The 17,926-nt window shown below is 44.6% G+C and overlaps 1 protein-coding gene across 1 annotated transcript; it reads right to left on the bottom strand.

Moving 5' to 3' along the window:
• Window positions 1-367: 367 nt before the first annotated feature.
• Window positions 368-17,383, bottom strand: LOC147733014 (gamma-crystallin 2-like). The gene is made up of 3 exons (XM_086955562.1): window positions 17,372-17,383; window positions 10,726-11,055; window positions 368-1,395 (listed from the first exon to the last, which is right to left on the bottom strand). The coding sequence occupies exons 1-3, from the start codon at window positions 17,381-17,383 to the stop codon at window positions 1,123-1,125; spliced, it is 615 nt and encodes a 204-aa protein (XP_086811688.1). The 3' UTR covers window positions 368-1,122.
• Window positions 17,384-17,926: the final 543 nt, after the last annotated feature.

Here is a 17,926-nt window from a genome sequence, read left to right as displayed (position 1 = left end):
ACACAGCTCTCAGCGACCCCAATCCTCACTCCTTAGGCAGATGATATGGCACAGTGGCCAGAGCTGCCGACTTGGGAGCTGGGTATCCGGGTTCGAGTCTCTGAGTTGGTGCAACATTCTGTGATTCTGGGCAAATTACTTAATCTCCCTGTGCCCATGGACAGCGCCTGGATACCATCACAGATGATAAGAAGCGCTTATATATCTACAAACTATAACTCCTCTCACAGCATGCAACGCCCAGATGTACGCCTCTGTCGAATTAAACATTCACTTTCTCTTGCAATATATATTCTGATTAAGTAAAGGATGTGTGTGCCTGTATAGTAGAAAGTGCATGTAATGAGACTATTGAAATGCAACAAGATGCTCTGAAAGATTGCTTTTATTGAAAGGATAGGGGCAAAATGAAGACCTAGATTGTTCCTGGAATGCCACTTCTTATGCTGGGTGATTCTTATTCCAACAGGAAACCCTTTGATCCAGTTCTGAACCGGGCCCCAGGTTGTAGGCTCCACAAACTGGGATTGCTGTAGCCAGTGCTTAATTTGTAAAGTAATAAGTGCCGGTGCCCAAACTTTTTCTCAGAGCTCCACAGCCTCTACTGCTGAATGTTGACGCTGCCACATTTCAAGGGTTGTTAGTCTTGATTCCACCTTGTGCCTCTTTCATCCAGCACCATACCCTCCCTTACCCGGTATTTCACTCTTGCAGGTTCATTTCCATCCATCTTCTCCCCTTTATCACTGTGATTCCGTCCTTATCTTCCTCCCCCCTTTTCTGCCTTTCTATCTTTTGTACTGGGTCAATGTCTAATGATGGAAAACAGGATCTGGCCCCCAAAAAAGAGTGCTGGTGGGCCCCACCTGCAACTACGGGCTCAAATAAAGCACTGGTGGTAGCGTGTTCAGGATGGATTGAGGGTCCCCAGAACAAAGTGCACGTTTATGCTGGTACTAGGAAGTGCATGCCATATTGGGTGATGAAAATGGGGTGCCCACGTCCTCATAGGGTGTTCAAAATGGAGTGCTCAGAATAGAATGCTCCCTTCGGTGTGCAGAATATGGTGGCTCAGATATAGAGTGCTCAGATGAGGGTGCTTATTAGAAGATGTCTCTTTTATCAGATGTCTGTGACACGTCGAATGGAGCTCACCCTTCCATCCCTGGCTCCCCAGTCACTGTGACGCCTGTACTGGCCCGGCCACAGTAGATACTGCCTTCCTCGATAGAGAGGGTGCTCGTAGAAGACCCAGAAGCCCTCGACTTGGCCACAAGAGTGGACTCCCCGGGGCTGGAAGCGCTCGTACAGCGAGGGGCAGTCCTCTTGCAGCTCCATTTCGCGGCCCAGGAAGTCGAAGTTCTCGTAGAGTTTCAGCTTGTGGGGTCCTTCGTGCTGGAAGAAGAAATGAAGCAAAGGCGACAGAGATAAGGGAATTATTGATACTGGCTGGTGCATAGAATGAATTCAATCATGTAAGATAAATAAGACCTCAGTCTGTGAGAAAAAAGAAATAAATTACTATGGGCCCGATTCACAGAACTAACTTAAGACAAAATCCTAAACTTACTACTTTTGGTATTCACAGAAGTTAGAATTTTGTCTTAAATTTGTCTTAAGACAGACTTAAGACAGACTTAAGAAAGACTTAAGTTAGGATTCTGTCTTAAATCTGTCTTAAATCTGTCTTAAGACAAACTTAAAACAACATCCTAGCTTCTGTGAATACCAAAAGTAGTAAGTTTAGGATTTTGTCTTAAGTTAGTTCTGTGAATCGGGCCCTATATTTGGAAGTCATAATAAAACATTGTTTATGTTATTGGTATTTGTATAGAAATGGGCACTGGAATTATGCAATACTGTGGTTGCATCGTTTTCCACATCATTATGGGTTTGCCACTCTTGCCACATAATCAGCCCATTTTCTGCATAATTTACAGATTTTAACAAAAAACAATGGAGTCTAGCTCAAACAGTTCAAAAGTTACTAAAAACACTGCCACCTATCTTGCCAACCTGTGACAAGCATTTTGCCACACAGTTATTGGTTGCCTTTTAGTTGCTGTACTTAAAAATGTATACAAATGAGGTGAAACCTTTACCCATGCAGTGTTAGCATGTGTAAAAACATTAAAATAGTGAAGGAATATTGTCACTAAATGTGCCACACTACACTGCATAACTTGTTTTCTTCTTGCTGCGTTATTTAGTTAACCCTTCCACATTATTTGGTCATTCCCTGCTGCATAATGTCACTGGCGATAGACCACAATCTACAACTGGTATGGAATCAGGCAGCACTGTCTGAAATCTGGGGGTCACTTTCAAGCGGTTAGGACAGTGCTTTAAATGGGGAAAAAATAGTGCAGGTACTCATTTAAATGGGACGAATGGGCGGGGCTAGGGGCTGGACTAAGAGCAAGACAGACTGTTACATGTTGACTTCTGTACTAGTTGCAGCTATGTTCCAAAACACACGAGAAATGTGTTTCTATAAACAAGATAGGTAAACTCCTAACGAAGGCCAAGCGCGGTGATGTTTTAACATTTCCTTGTTTTATAATATTTGAAGTTTCCATACTGTTATTTGGTGTTGCTTAGCACAATACTATATATTCTCGATTGCGCACACGCACGCACACGTGCACACACACACGTGCACACACAAAGCATTCCACATATTTCCTTTAATAAACCTCCCAAGAGTGTCTCAAATCTCCCCCCTTCCTCTCACTTTTTTCTCGCACACAAAACCGCCCACAGGCGAACATAAGCAGACACTCAAGCAAAAGAATCAAGAAAGATTAAAGCCAATTTAACCTCGTTACTTTCTTGGGATTTCTTAATGGCGCCATCACTTAGCTGCCTCAATCCTGTGTTTGCAACACAGCAGGATGGGGTACACCGGACATTATGCAAATGAGCCCCCGCTGAATAGTTCAGCGGGGGCTCAGCTCACCAGTCACTGCAACAGAAGTGCCTTGGCTGTCAAGACAGGTCACCAGCACTAACAGCCAAGGTGCCTACCGTTTATGAGTACCGGTACTCTCCTTGGCAGCAGAGAAGTGCTGGTACTCAGAGTGGTAAAAATAAGAAGTGCTGGTACTCAGTACCTGTGAGCACCAGCCCATTTAAAGCACTAGGTTAGGAGGTTTCCACTCCAAACTAGAGTCTGATTGGGCTTGCAAAACTGCACTAACAGTAATGTAAATGGATATGTTCTCCTGAGAAGTGAATGTGTTTACTTCCATAGCTGTGGGTGAATGTTCTTCATATAATAAGAGTGAGACCAAAGGGCTCTCCCAAATTGTCTGTACAACTTCCTGGTCTGTAGTAGAGTTGGGCGAGCCACTGAAAGCTCGAGCCAGATTTGAACAAAAGGCCTGTCTCTGGCTCAGCTCAAGGTCCTCTTGGACTCTCAAGCCCAAAACAAGCCAAGTTTTCATTTGGCTCCTGGCAGCCACCCACACTCTAACCGCATATACCAAGAATTACGAAAAAGCATGAACCTTTGACGTAAGACAGAAGGATGAAAGAGACACCCATCTAGTTGCTGAATTGCACAGTGTGAAACCTGGAATTAATACCCACTTCTCTGCTTGACCAAATGGTGTGATCCTGGGCAAATATCTCTCCTGTGTTTGCTTTAATAAACGACAATGTTGCCCAATGTATAATTAGAATCTAGGCCACATGTAGGTCTCACCTGACAACTGGCTTGCTTCTTGGTTCGCTAATGTCTTTGTCTTCACAGGAGAGGCCATGAACCTTTCTGAGTTCATGTTTAAAACTAATCACTTTTAATTATGCCTGTCAATGCAATAAGGTGAGACACTTCCGTATGTTAAATAAGTAAACTTGCTGAATTTTGAAGAGACTGTCACATTTTTACATGTTGGTTGTTGGACAATCTCTATCAGTGATACTTGATCTGTCCAGGAGTCCGGACCACAACTATTCCATGGGTCCGCGACTGTCTAAAAAATAAATAATATTAGCAGATTAAGTAGGTTTATATGCATAATAAAGCAAAACTAAAACTTTAAAATGTTCTGTGCGAAGGAATTTGAAATTTGAAACTAAAAATGTAATTAGTATTATTATCTTGATTTGAGAACGCAGCACAAGCGCAGGAAAATGAATCTAGTATGGACGATTGGCAGCACCGGTAACTGGGAAATGCTGACAAAAAAGAACAAGCATTTGGGGCAAAAAGGAGAAAAGATATTCAGGAGTCTTGCATATCACTGTGTATTATAAAAAATAAAACTCAGGGGCTTATTTACAATATTTTGTCTTAGGGCAGCGCCACATGCCTCATAGCTCTGCTGCCCTATGTCAAAAGGAAAGGGCAGGAATACACCGTATTTACCAGATATGGCGCAGTCCTGGCCTTCCTGCTGGTGCACAAACTGCAGCCGAGTGTCAACGCAGTCACCCTTGCACCATGGTGTCTGTGTAGTAGGCATGATTTTTTTGTGTGCAGGAAGGGACACTTTCCTGCACAAAAACAATCAAAGGACGTGTTTTCCTCATTTATATGTCTGCTTCAGAATGCAGCACGCGTGGAAAGTGGAAAAAATGATGAGAAATGTAAACATTTCTCCTCGTTATGCCTGCCTTCGTAAGGCGTTAGTTTTGACTTTGCCCTACATTTACGCTATGTTGTAAATCTGGGGCAGAGTCAAAAACCATGGGTGTTGTATAGGAACACACACAGAAACACCCATGGAACAACCTTTCCACGCAGAATAAGGCATTACCTTACTCCATATTTACAAGGGCATGTAAAGCCATGCAGGGTGGCTTTACGTGCCCTTGTAAATATGAGCTGGCACACTGTGCATCTGAAGCATCACAAAAGTGATGCTCCGGGGGTGTAAAAGTGCCCCTAATCTTTTTAACTCTCCAACTTTCGAATCAAAACTAAAATTTCATTATTTGGATACTTTTTTTATTGGTCAATTACATAAAATATTTCATCATTCATGTATTTGATGTACAGTTGCTTCTGTATTATTATGTATTAGTTTGAAGGGGAAATCATAGAAATTATTTTGGGTGGACCCTGGCTTCTAGTAGTGATTCAGTGGGTGTCAACGAAGGTCAAAGGCAGCATCGGATTGGGAAGGCGGGCAGTCGGGCATTGGCCGATGGGTCAGTGCCTAAGAGTCACCAGTGGGTCGGTGTTGTCAACCGGCCCCAGAGCCTTATTGTCTTCCCCACCAGGCCACTGTAATGGGGGGCAGCATCGAAGAAAGGAGGCTCTGAGAGGGTTGCTTTCAGCAGCGTCGCTAGGCCAATATCTTCTGCAGACTTTATCTCGAACTCCCGTGGGGCCCGCACAGATGCCCAAAAGCAATGTCCCACTCTCCTGCAGTGGGCCATTATCACCTCAGCTCCCCGGGAGCAGCAGCTCTGTGCTTTTCTTTACACCTCCCCTGCCAGGCCATCGCCCTGAGACTACAGTTGGCTGGGCTGGGGAGAGCAAGTGAATGGCCCTGCTGAGGGTCGGTTATTGGCACCTCGGCCCCATTGTCCTTCAGGCCGTGGTGGGTGGGATGGGGTGGAGGTGTATGTTTCCATAAACCTCGCTGTGAAGCACCTTTCCCAGAGACGTAAATTGAGATCATGTAATGTTAAGGTCAGAGCTGACGAATATGGAACTATGGAAATAGGTTTGAGTCCCAGCCTCACCTCAGCATCCTGTGATTCTGGGCAAATTACTTAATTGCCCAGGGTCTAAAATAAAAATTAATTTGATGTTCTGTAATGTAACTGGTGCGCATATAATTGCTGCCCTTTGACCGAGTTTACACTATATCAGACTACAATAAAAAAACATAACCTTCTGTCTACTCATGATTTAAGAGTCTGCAAAGGCTGGAACTAAATAATGAGAGTGGATTCTTTATTCAATAACATAAAAAGTCTGTATTCCTTCTTAGCATGGTTTTTCCTCCTTTATTTAGTTTTAACTATCATTAAAGAAGATTTAGACCACATTTTAAACTGCTTTCAAATTATGTTTACTGTTTAAACTTTAAAGTACATATCAATCAAGGGAGAAAATATCTGCTTTAGGTGATTTTCTTCATATTTGTACTGGCAAGGGCATTACAATACTGGTAATGCTGGTTAAAAAAAAGTCAGGTGGCAAACATAGCCATATCAGGAGTTGTGGCCTTTGGGCCTCTTTATTGCACTTCGCCCGCCCAGCCAAAATATAGTGCTTCTAGTTTTCACCAATGTTTCTGGCTCAATGAGCTATAGAATACGCAATTTATCAAACATTTCTCTAAAAATGAGCCCAATGGGACTAGCCAAATGCTGTTTCGTGAATAGGCGTGATCCGGGAATGTGGGCCATTATTTGCAGGCTCCCGGGCCGAATTGTGATCCCAATCCGACCCTGGTCAAAGGGTTAAGAACAGCTGATCCATCTACGTGACAGACATTTTCCTTGCTCGGCTCGTGCGTGGGATCTTAGAGCCAGAGCCGACCCTTGTTTCCGCTCTCCCTTTTAATTTGCTCACTCGCCCACCCTTTGGCAGTAGGCAAGGCAGACGAGTGTGTGTGTTAGGCAAGTGGCGCTAGGACGTCCTGTTGGGTGTCTAAGTCGCCGGTTAACTGCTTATTCGGGTCCTGTTTTATGTATGTTGGGAGTTCTATCTGATGTGCTCCCTTGTAGAGTGTTGGGTGTTGGCCTGTGTTTGAAGAATCTGCTGTTATTAGAAAACGCACAGTTATGGGAAAAATGTATTAAATATAGAACATGATGTGGGTATAAACAATCCAGACGGGGAAGCTCTTCTTTCAGGTACAATCTGCTAGTAAATCAATTTCTATCAAATATATTTTAAATTACATTTTGCCATGAATTTTGATCGATTTGGAGGAAGGCGGCAGGCGCAGTTTGGACAAGCTAACTCCAATAAAACTGAGAAACTAAATTAGAGTAGGCTTATTACAAATGATTGCTATTCTCAGCGTGGCCGCTAGATGGTAGGAATGTATTATGAATTTCTTTTTACTCACACACTTTGGTAGAGGCACAAAAGGAGGCAAAAGCCAAATAGGCTTTTTTTTTGGAGGGGGGGGGGGGGGGGGGGGGGGGAGTTTTATATAGCGCGAACTCGACTCGAAGCTATTGGAGCGCTTTATATGAGCCTCAGTTACATTCCACAAGGAAAAATATATTTTTTTATTTTGGAGCGGCATGGGCAGATTAAGTGCTTTGTTCTGAATCACAGGATTTTAAGTCGACGCCGAGATTGAAGTTTCCCAGCTCCAAAGCCAGCAACACTGGTCGTTAAGCCATATCCTCTCCCCTTTCCGCCCTACCTGACACCTGACCGTATTTCACAATGCGGTGCATTTTCCTTGTTTGCGCCCGGTGCATCTTCCAAAAGGTGCGCCCTGTGCAAACAAGGAGCGTGCGCCGTATTATATTGAACGTGCCGCCCCCAAGGCAGCCGCAAACTGGCACTGCCCTGAGTGCAGCACATTCAAGTGAAATATGGAACAGCTTTGAAGCAGCCTTCCGTGTTTCGCTGTGCAGGTGGCAACATGCCTGCATTTTTAAGATCGGTGAGAGATCCCTTTTGAGATGGGTGCTGTGAGTGACTGCACCTGCCTCCAAGGGGATGTCTAGAGTGTCCATAGGACCCCCTTCACCACCTTCAGAGGGCTGCCATCAGGGGGCGCACTGACTGAGTGCCTCCTGACAGCTTCGTTGCCTCTGCGCCCGCATCTGTAATATGACATGGGCGCAGAGGCAAAGAGATTCCTTCATTTGCTTGGGGCCATGCCCACATGCAATTGAGGGAATGGCCTCTAATGATAGTACTTACTACATGTGCACCAGCTCTATCTGTATTACAGAAGGAACCACACGGCAGGTACAAATGCACGCATATCCCCGGGGCACTTGGTATAAGGTTGCCCAAACGCCCGCCGCACATACCACCAGAGCACTTTAGTATTACAGAATGGTCCGCAGACAATTGTGCAGCTCCTTCTAAAATACAGATAGCGCTGGCGCACATATAGCTCCAGCGCTATCATCAGAGGGTGTTCTCTCATTTGCATGGGGGCGTGGCCCCATGCAAATTAGGGCGTCTCTTTGCCTCTGCACCTGTGCCGTATTACAATTTAAGAAGGCTATGGAGAACCACAGCTTAAGTGGAGCACTGCGTATAGACAACTGCTGTCTCAGTAAATTAATCTAAATAATCAAAGAAGAGTCCATTGCTCAAAGGCGTGTTAATTTATCATATCGTCATGTATCGTGATTAACACAAACAATAGGAGAAATGTCGCTAAGCAACATTTCTCCTATTATCAAGCTTCACTCTATCCATGTTAGAGACAAAAAAGGCAGCGCTAACCACGGTTAACGCTGCTTTTTTACGTCTGCTAATTTTCAGACTTAGCCATGTAATCCAATGGGAGGTGGATTATATGGCTAAATCCACCATGGTCTATCAACAAGGATATCCCTATCCTGTTGTTTTATCGCTGATTTACCAGCAATAACCTCCCAAAATGCCGCTATCACTGGATTTTTTATCGCCTAGGCGGTTACCGTTGGTAATAACGCGATAACCAGGCGATATTATCCAGCGATAGCGGGCGTTAACAAAATTAACGCTAAGCGCCCTTAGCGTTAATTTTCCCTGTTCCTTGTTAATATGCCCCCTGGTGCGTCAAAACTATACCAAAAAAAGATCGTTATTCTATTATTTACAGATGACGCAATAATTCTATCAAGGACAAAAAATGTAATCCTCAAATTTTTAGAAATTCTGCATAGAAAAAGACCTCCGAATTAATCCGTTGCTAAATAAAATCACGGCTATGCACTCCTCAACGTTTGCAAAAGGGGTCACCATTGGTCTGCGGCTAACACGTGACATTTTTTATATCTTATGACTACCTGGGCATTCGTTTCAATTTTGAACTGAACTGGAACGACCAAATTGACAAGGTTGCAACCACTTTGAAACATGTATCAAATGCCATCCTTCCTCTTAAAAAAAAAATTAAGTTCTCCTAGTATTTTGAGATATTTACAAACAGAAGGCAGTGACATCTGCTATATATAGCATTGAATTATGGGGATATAGTTTTTGAAAACGCTTTCAAGTATCAGAGAATACTTTTTTAAGAACACTGTTGAAGCTTGACTTTGGGACTCCATTAATTCCACTGTATGTGGAGCTTAGAATCTGCCCCATTTCAGCCACAATTGCCCTTCCCCCAGTGTTGTATTGATTCCATCTGAATAGAAACTACTATGAAAGGACTTATTTGGAGGCACCAGCTGAAATGACTAAGCCCACAAAACTTTCTAGCAATGCATGAGCACCCTATGTAAAAAGAAGCCTGAATGAATTGGGGTTTAGGTTTTTTGGACTGACCCTGCCACCGTAACTCCTGATGCTATTTCCAAGATCAAAGCTGTCATTTGTGAGTATGAGTTGGAAGCTTATATTTTTCACTACAGAATTTTCATGCTTGACTGCCAGCTATTTGTTGATTAAATGTACGGGGGAGATAGATGTACAAGCCCTGCCTCAATGCAAATAAAGACTGATGCATAAGTGTGTATTTTAATTTCTTGCTGGATTACATTTGCGGACGAAGTGTTGGTGTCTATTGTTCCTTAAAATGTTTTTTTTGTTTGTTTTTTTAGGTCTGGACAAAGCCATTGTTTGTGCAGTAGGGTACAATTCCCCTTCCAGCATCCCCAACAGGTTATCATGAGAAAGGAGGCCTGCTCTGTTGAATTTCTGTATCCAATGGCCATTTTGTGACACTTAAAGAAGCTAACTTTCAACTTTGTCATGCAGACCTGAATGTCATGCATATGTATGAGGGCCGCCTAGTCTTCCGTGGGATACTCGCGTTGTAGTGCCCCCTAAGTAACTTTTCTTGTAGGTGTAAAGAAGAGAGCATCAATCTGAACAGCGTAAAGGTGAGAGACCAGTCATTTTTTATGCTCCCCATGTCTCCAAGTAGTGACGGACGGGTGACTTAAAAATGAGGTCAACTGCCCCCACAATTTACTCTGATGTAATGTGATAGTTGTATTTAGGGGTTTGAGGATTACACAAGAATACATTCAAACTGCAGTTCATGAAAGGTTTTGAGCGTGCCCTGATACTCCCTTCTGATCCCTGCAGATTTCTATAGCTGCCAGTCAATGGACTTCCTCCCTATTTTTGTACGCCATTGCTATACCTTATGGTGGTGGAGGCATGTAGCCTATGGGTAGTTTCCAGAAGCGTACAAGCATGTTCCATGTGGTCAACATGGCTCTGATCATGAGGTTGTCCATCTGGGGTGGAAGAGATCTAAGTCTGTATGGAGCCTCCATAGATCTGCTTCTCCCTAGGAGATATTTGTCGATGTAGATCCAAGTAGGAGGATCGAAGGTTGCCAAGAGCAAATGCATGAGTTGTGATAACACGGCTCATTTGTTGTGTAGAATGCTGATTTGAGTGCTAAAACCTGGTTTCAGCAAGGCACAAGTAATGATTTTGGCTTGGACCTTATTTATTCCAATTTAGCTAAATGAGGCCTTCATTGTTTTCCTTTGGTATTTCCCTAAAACAATACTATCTAATTTTATACAGCGCTTCCTATGGAATCTGTCATGGTCTAAGAACTTTAATAACAGAGGATAGATCATTTGGTTGAAGGTGGTTGAAAAAACACTTACAGATGGGATCATGCGGCAGGACCTGATGTTGTCATTAAACCCCATCCAATGCTGGTAGCAGGGATACTCCCCTTTTCTTAGAAAGTACTGGTACCCCATGAATCCAGGGCGCTCATAAAGCATCCAGTTTCCGTTCCCCACCCGGATGGAGTTACATCGGAGAAAGTGGGTGTACAAGTCGGGTGAGTCGTCTGAGCACTCATAGGAGCGTCCCTTGAAGTTTTTGTCCTCATAGAAAGTGATCTGAAACAAACAGAAGAAAAACATTAAAAGGGCATGAGAGGAAGAGTGGCAAAAAAAACAATAGAGAACAGAAAGAGAATCAAAAGACTGTATAGGGCATAATAAAGAAAAGTAATGTATCAAAGAATCACACGGAGGATTGAAAAAGAGAGAACACAGATAATTAAAGAGGAAGGCAAGTGAGAAAGCTGAACAAGAAAACAATAAGAGTGAAGTAAAATAAGACAACATGAGAAAAAAGAAGACAAAACATGGAACTAAACAAAACTTAACACTTAGGGGCAGATGTACAACATTTTTTTGCAGTCGCAAAGAAGAATTCGGCCCCTTTGCGACCGCAAATAATGTCTGCCCAATGTACTAACCCGATTTTACGAGTCACTAACCAATTAGCGACTCACAAAATATGGTTTGCGACTCGCTATTAGGAAGGGGCTTGCCAAGAGTGCCCCTGCCTAATAGCAAGTCCATAACCCATGTCTGATTGTTTTGCGACCGCAATTGCGGTCGCAAAACACTCGCAGTTTATGACCCTTCTCAGAAGGGTGGTAAGCCACTCGCAAATGGGAAAGGGTCCCCAGGAGACCCCTTCCCCTTTGTGATTGGGTGCGCAAATATTTTTTAAGAGCAGGCAGTGGTCCCAGGGACCACTGCCTGCTCTTCAAAAATGAAACTGCAAAGTTCAATTTTTCTTTTTTAAATGCATCCCGTTTTACTTTAAGGAAACTGGGCTGAATTAAAATAAACTGCTTTATTTAAAAAGCAGTCATAGACATGGTGGTCTGCTGACCCCAGCAGGCCACCATCCCTGTGATTGGGAGCCATTCCCAATGGGGGTCGCAAATTGCAACAGCCTCATTAATATTCATGAGGCATGCAATTTGCGACCCGATTGGGAATTGCAAACAGTGTCTGAGACACTGTTGTACATTAAGTTTAGCGAGTCGCAATTTTGGCAATTTGCGACTCGCTAAACTTAATGGTCGCACATCTGGACCTTAATATTTAAAAAATTTAGCACTTGGTTAGAGCGTGGGTGGGAGGCAGGAGCCACACAGGGCTCACCTCGTTTGGGCTCGAGGATCCAAGAGAACCTCGAGCTGAGCCAGAGCCAGGCATCCGACTCAAACTTTCCTGCTCTTAGGAAGCAAACAGTGCAAGGATTTTTGTTGGTGGATGCCGAAACGCATTTTTTCGGTTGAAGTTTTTCTCATACATAAACCATGTACTGACAGTGCCGATAAGTCTGCGTTTAACATGGTAATGTGTGCTGCATTATTTCTTTAAAGAAAGGCAAGACACAAAACGAGAAGCACGTGGGAAGTAGGGAAGGTTCAGAAGGAAATAGGAGAAGATGGGGGCTAGAAAGAATAAAGGGAGAATCAAAAATTCATATTCTTGATGTTGTTATATTCCCTCTTTTATTGAATATGTTGCAAAGTTGTTGGTACCAGATACATGATATTAATGCTGGCATTAACTCCAGCACCAACAGTGGTGCAGGCAGCAGCAGCAGCAAGAAGAATAAAGGTTGAATAAATGTAAATATGGTGATGTATCAAAGAACAAAGAAATTGCAAAACAAGTAGTATACATATTAGATTGCGATCAAATGTATTATCAAATATTTGTAGCAGAGAAGAGGAACACATCGAAAACACACTTGAAGGATCCAACAGAAGTGGGCAAAGAAGACAACTGTTGTAAAGTAGTCCCTTTTGCATTTCACTGCAAGCAGTCGAGTGGACGTCGAAGGATACACCCAAACAGCCAATAGCATTAAGTGAGAGATGAGTACTTGACTGGGCTGAGCTTGTCCAAGAGGCTGGTTGGACAAAGTCAGTGGCTTAAAGAAGCAGATCCAAGCCCCCTCAATGTATATTATAAGCAACAGGGCTATTTGACGGCTGAGCAGTCAGCCCAGCTCTGAAAAAGACAGTTTTTGAAGGTTGTGAATTGGTGTCAGTGGGACCTGACCTCGTCTTGAAGCAGAATTGGCCCGCAGTCGTAAATTGAACAGGGTCTATGTTAGCCCATCTGTGCCCAGAGAGTGATGTGGCCTCATGGCTGCCTCAGTAGTGTAAAATGATGCCTAAAACCTCACAAGCAGGTAAGACTGTATCCCTGATTATTCTGTGCCTGTTGGTCAGCCCAATGTCAGGGAGAGCAGACAGCTTGGTTGGTTCCCTTGATCACCCCCTCTTTTGCCTGATGGGTATCAAATGCCAGAAACCGGTCCCCGGTAGCTTGTCTCCTTTCTGGTGAAGAATTGGCTTGGTAGTTTAGTCTGCCCTGTTCCCATGATGCACTGGGCCAGGGACAGACTGATTTGCATATAGCCAGGTTCTGAGCTGGGATGGGGCAGTGAGATAAATAACGGTGATGGATCAAGCCCTGATCTTTGGACTGGGTAAGAGTGGTCTGTTTAACTCAGACACTCTGTTCATCACCACCCCCTTTTCTAAATCGTTTTTGGCCACTATAGGTGTGGCAGGGTATACTCAGACATGAGTCCCTTTCTCACTGCTCCATCAGGATTCAAGCAAGCCGGGCCGAAGAAGGCTGAAATGCCAGAAACCGGTCCCCGGTAGCTTGTCTCCTTTCTGGTGAAGAATTGGCTTGGTAGTTTAGTCTGCCCTGTTCCCATGATGCACTGGGCCAGGGACAGACTGATTTGCATATAGCCAGGTTCTGAGCTGGGATGGGGCAGTGAGATAAATAACGGTGATGGATCAAGCCCTGATCTTTGGACTGGGTAAGAGTGGTCTGTTTAACTCAGACACTCTGTCACCACCCCCTTTTCTAAATCGTTTTTGGCCACTATAGGTGTGGCAGGGTATACTCAGACATGAGTCCCTTTCTCACTGCTCCATCAGGATTCAAGCAAGCCGGGCCGAAGAAGGCTGAAATGCCAGAAACCGGTTCCCGGTAGCTTGTCTCCTTTCTGGTGAAGAATTGGCTTGGTAGTTTAGTCTGCCCTGTTCCCATGATGCACTGGGCCAGGGACAGACTGATTTGCATATAGCCAGGTTCTGAGCTGGGATGGGGCAGTGAGATAAATAACGGTGATGGATCAAGCCCTGATCTTTGGACTGGGTAAGAGTGGTCTGTTTAACTCAGACACTCTGTTCATCACCACCCCCTTTTCTAAATCGTTTTTGGCCACTATAGGTGTGGCAGGGTATACTCAGACATGAGTCCCTTTCTCACTGCTCCATCAGGATTCAAGCAAGCCGGGCCGAAGAAGGCTGAAATGCCAGAAACCGGTCCCCGGTAGCTTGTCTCCTTTCTGGTGAAGAATTGGCTTGGTAGTTTAGTCTGCCCTGTTCCCATGATGCACTGGGCCAGGGACAGACTGATTTGCATATAGCCAGGTTCTGAGCTGGGATGGGGCAGTGAGATAAATAACGGTGATGGATCAAGCCCTGATCTTTGGACTGGGTAAGAGTGGTCTGTTTAACTCAGACACTCTGTTCATCACCACCCCCTTTTCTAAATCGTTTTTGGCCACTATAGGTGTGGCAGGGTATACTCAGACATGAGTCCCTTTCTCACTGCTCCATCAGGATTCAAGCAAGCCGGGCCGAAGAAGGCTGAAATGCCAGAAACCGGTCCCCGGTAGCTTGTCTCCTTTCTGGTGAAGAATTGGCTTGGTAGTTTAGTCTGCCCTGTTCCCATGATGCACTGGGCCAGGGACAGACTGATTTGCATATAGCCAGGTTCTGAGCTGGGATGGGGCAGTGAGATAAATAACGGTGATGGATCAAGCCCTGATCTTTGGACTGGGTAAGAGTGGTCTGTTTAACTCAGACACTCTGTTCATCACCACCCCCTTTTCTAAATCGTTTTTGGCCACTATAGGTGTGGCAGGGTATACTCAGACATGAGTCCCTTTCTCACTGCTCCATCAGGATTCAAGCAAGCCGGGCCGAAGAAGGCTGAAATGCCAGAAACCGGTCCCCGGTAGCTTGTCTCCTTTCTGGTGAAGAATTGGCTTGGTAGTTTAGTCTGCCCTGTTCCCATGATGCACTGGGCCAGGGACAGACTGATTTGCATATAGCCAGGTTCTGAGCTGGGATGGGGCAGTGAGATAAATAACGGTGATGGATCAAGCCCTGATCTTTGGACTGGGTAAGAGTGGTCTGTTTAACTCAGACACTCTGTTCATCACCACCCCCTTTTCTAAATCGTTTTTGGCCACTATAGGTGTGGCAGGGTATACTCAGACATGAGTCCCTTTCTCACTGCTCCATCAGGATTCAAGCAAGCCGGGCCGAAGAAGGCTGAAATGCCAGAAACCGGTCCCCGGTAGCTTGTCTCCTTTCTGGTGAAGAATTGGCTTGGTAGTTTAGTCTGCCCTGTTCCCATGATGCACTGGGCCAGGGACAGACTGATTTGCATATAGCCAGGTTCTGAGCTGGGATGGGGCAGTGAGATAAATAACGGTGATGGATCAAGCCCTGATCTTTGGACTGGGTAAGAGTGGTCTGTTTAACTCAGACACTCTGTTCATCACCACCCCCTTTTCTAAATCGTGATGGGTATCATGGCATGAAGGCCAGGGCATGAGAATATCTAATCATATGTCTCCTACACTGTCTCAGCCTCCATGGAACCCATCCAACTGACCGCTCCAGAACACTGGCCCGCATTCTAAAAGCTGGTCTTTCAGAACTTACCTCTCAATTACCATTGATAAATAAGCATCTTGGAGGGTTGTATGGCAGAGTATTGAGTTCAAATGTAATGTGCTACGAAAATACTGTAGCCAGAATATTAAATAACTAAATACCGTGAAGGTAAGTATGTGTATCTAGATATTGCTTTACTACTACTCGACGCCACATCAACATAATTTGAAGATTCAGCAAAGTATATTGTTAATCTATACTTATCTCTGCATACCTGCTTTCATGATATTATGTAGTTTGTATTCTAGATATTATATTTTGAAGCACAATATTTCAAACTTGATATTCTGGTACTGCGCCAATTTCAGGTTACTGAATTGTCAGGGCGTGTCCACTCGGCCATCCTTACATCTACCACTTTATCTCGAGGTAGACTTAAAAAACTTATCAAAATGCTGGCATGCTCCCTTAGGACACTGCTATGATCTGAGACTGGGAGCTGCTCACGGGTGTACTTCATGTTTTGGTCTTTGCCACAGACAACTTCACTGCCTGGTGGCAGTCCTGGTGTTTGTAACACAGAACATATACGTGGCGACCCCTTGCTTGTGATTGGATGGCTTTCTTGACTATCTCAGTTTGTCTGCTCTTGATAGACTGACTCCAGCATATATTCTTGTGTTTGTCCCATTCAAGAACAGTTTGGTCTGACATTGTTCTGATTAGATGAGTTGTGTGCTTCCATTGCTACCTTGACAAGAGTCTTTTTATTTTTATTTTGACACGACTTCTCCATGAGAATTCATCTGTTTTCGTTCACCCTGTTTGTTCCTCTGCCCTCCTCCACATGTTCTCTTTTTCCTCCCCTCCATTTCTCCCCAATGCTCCTCTTCGCGTGTACCTTTTAAAAAATATTTTTATGTATCTATTTATTATGAAGGGCTGACAGCTGGAGCTACCAGGAGGCTCACTTCCTTTTCTGCTGTGGTGCAGACTCGTGTTTCACTTTCTGTTTTTAAACCTTTGAACAGTACATTTAAAATTGGTCACCATGCATGCACGCATCCTGATGCTGGACCCAGATGTGTATGCATCACAATGCTTGAATGTGTGTGCCGCATGCTGTATGAGTTGGCAAACAGATGATAATTAAAAGCATTGTCAGTCAATAGCAGCCCTTTGTAGAGCCAAGACGTATTGTCTTTGCCAAAGCTTTTTTAATCAGACTGCACTGTGCGCACTTTTTCTTGGGTACCACTCTAAAGATTCACCTCCCTTGCCAATCGTTTGATCTTTCCTCACAGTACGTCTCTACAAAACATTTGGGCCGATTCAGTTCAAATTTCAGGTCCAAAACATTCAATTCACTTCTTTCCTCTTCCTGGGTCTTGTGTGCTGGGAAAGTTCAATTTTGATCGTGCTTAAGCCGTACAAAAACAATACCTAAAAAAAATATGTATGTGTAATATTCATGAAGGTCACTGATTTGACTCATCTCCAGCCATGTCTGTCTTTCGGTGCTAGGCAGGAGGACAAAATGTCTGCTGGAAGCCTGTCAACATTCCAAAGGAGAGCCTGGCATGACCGATGCTGTCCCTTTGCGATCTGGATGGGTAGTATTCTGACGTCATAAGTATGTCCCTGCTGGCTTGAAGCCATTCTGCCTGCTCAAACCCCAGCCAATTCAAAATTCAGTTAAAAAATAAATAACAATAGTTTGCGAAACGGCAACGAGTACCCAATGTTTGCAGAAACCTGAGAGAGCCACTTACCTTGCCAGCCATGACGTATCACTGAAGGGGCTTGCGCCTGCGCCGGGGGTGCCTGGGTCGGTAATGGCTCACTTGCTGGAGTGGAGGCGCCCGGCCTGGGGCCTTTATACTGTCTTTGGGAACTGTCGGCTCAGCACATGACCCGGAGCCGTAGACAGCGCTAGCGCCAGCTCAGCACATCATACATGGGAGGCCGTGCATGCGTGGAGGGGGCTCTCTTTTGTGCGAAGGGGGCGCGCGGCCTCGCTGGCGCGTCGCTTTTGTCCCCCCCAGTCCGGTGGTAGCCATAGGCGCGCCCGGCACGAAGGCCATTCCTGCCACGAGGAGCTCACATCAGCGTATTCTTCAATGGAGACAGTGTGACCCGCTGGGATTGCTCAGTGGATGAATGTGCCTGCCGGAGCGATCTATGGGTATATTGCATGTCACAGGTTTTAAAGTGAAGAGAATAGATCAGAGGGTTAAGCACATGTTGCAGAGATCTGTGTTTAACCTTCAGAGCCACAGGCTCCGCTCATACTGGGAAAGAAGCTTGGATCAATATGTGTATTATTT

The sequence above is a fragment of the Lissotriton vulgaris genome, chromosome 2_1 (assembly GCF_964263255.1).
Source record: "Lissotriton vulgaris chromosome 2_1, aLisVul1.2, whole genome shotgun sequence".
In the NCBI taxonomy this organism is placed as follows: Eukaryota; Metazoa; Chordata; class Amphibia; order Caudata; family Salamandridae; genus Lissotriton; species Lissotriton vulgaris.
This window is presented reverse-complemented; position numbering and strand designations above follow the sequence as displayed.

What these genes read in the sequence shown, in the direction of transcription:
- LOC147733014 (XM_086955562.1), bottom strand. An exon ending in CCTGCCGCATGATCCCATCT is followed by an intron (nt 1,396 to 10,725) that starts GTAAGTGTTTTT and finishes TTCTTCTTCCAG; the next exon opens with CACGAAGGACCCCACAAGCT.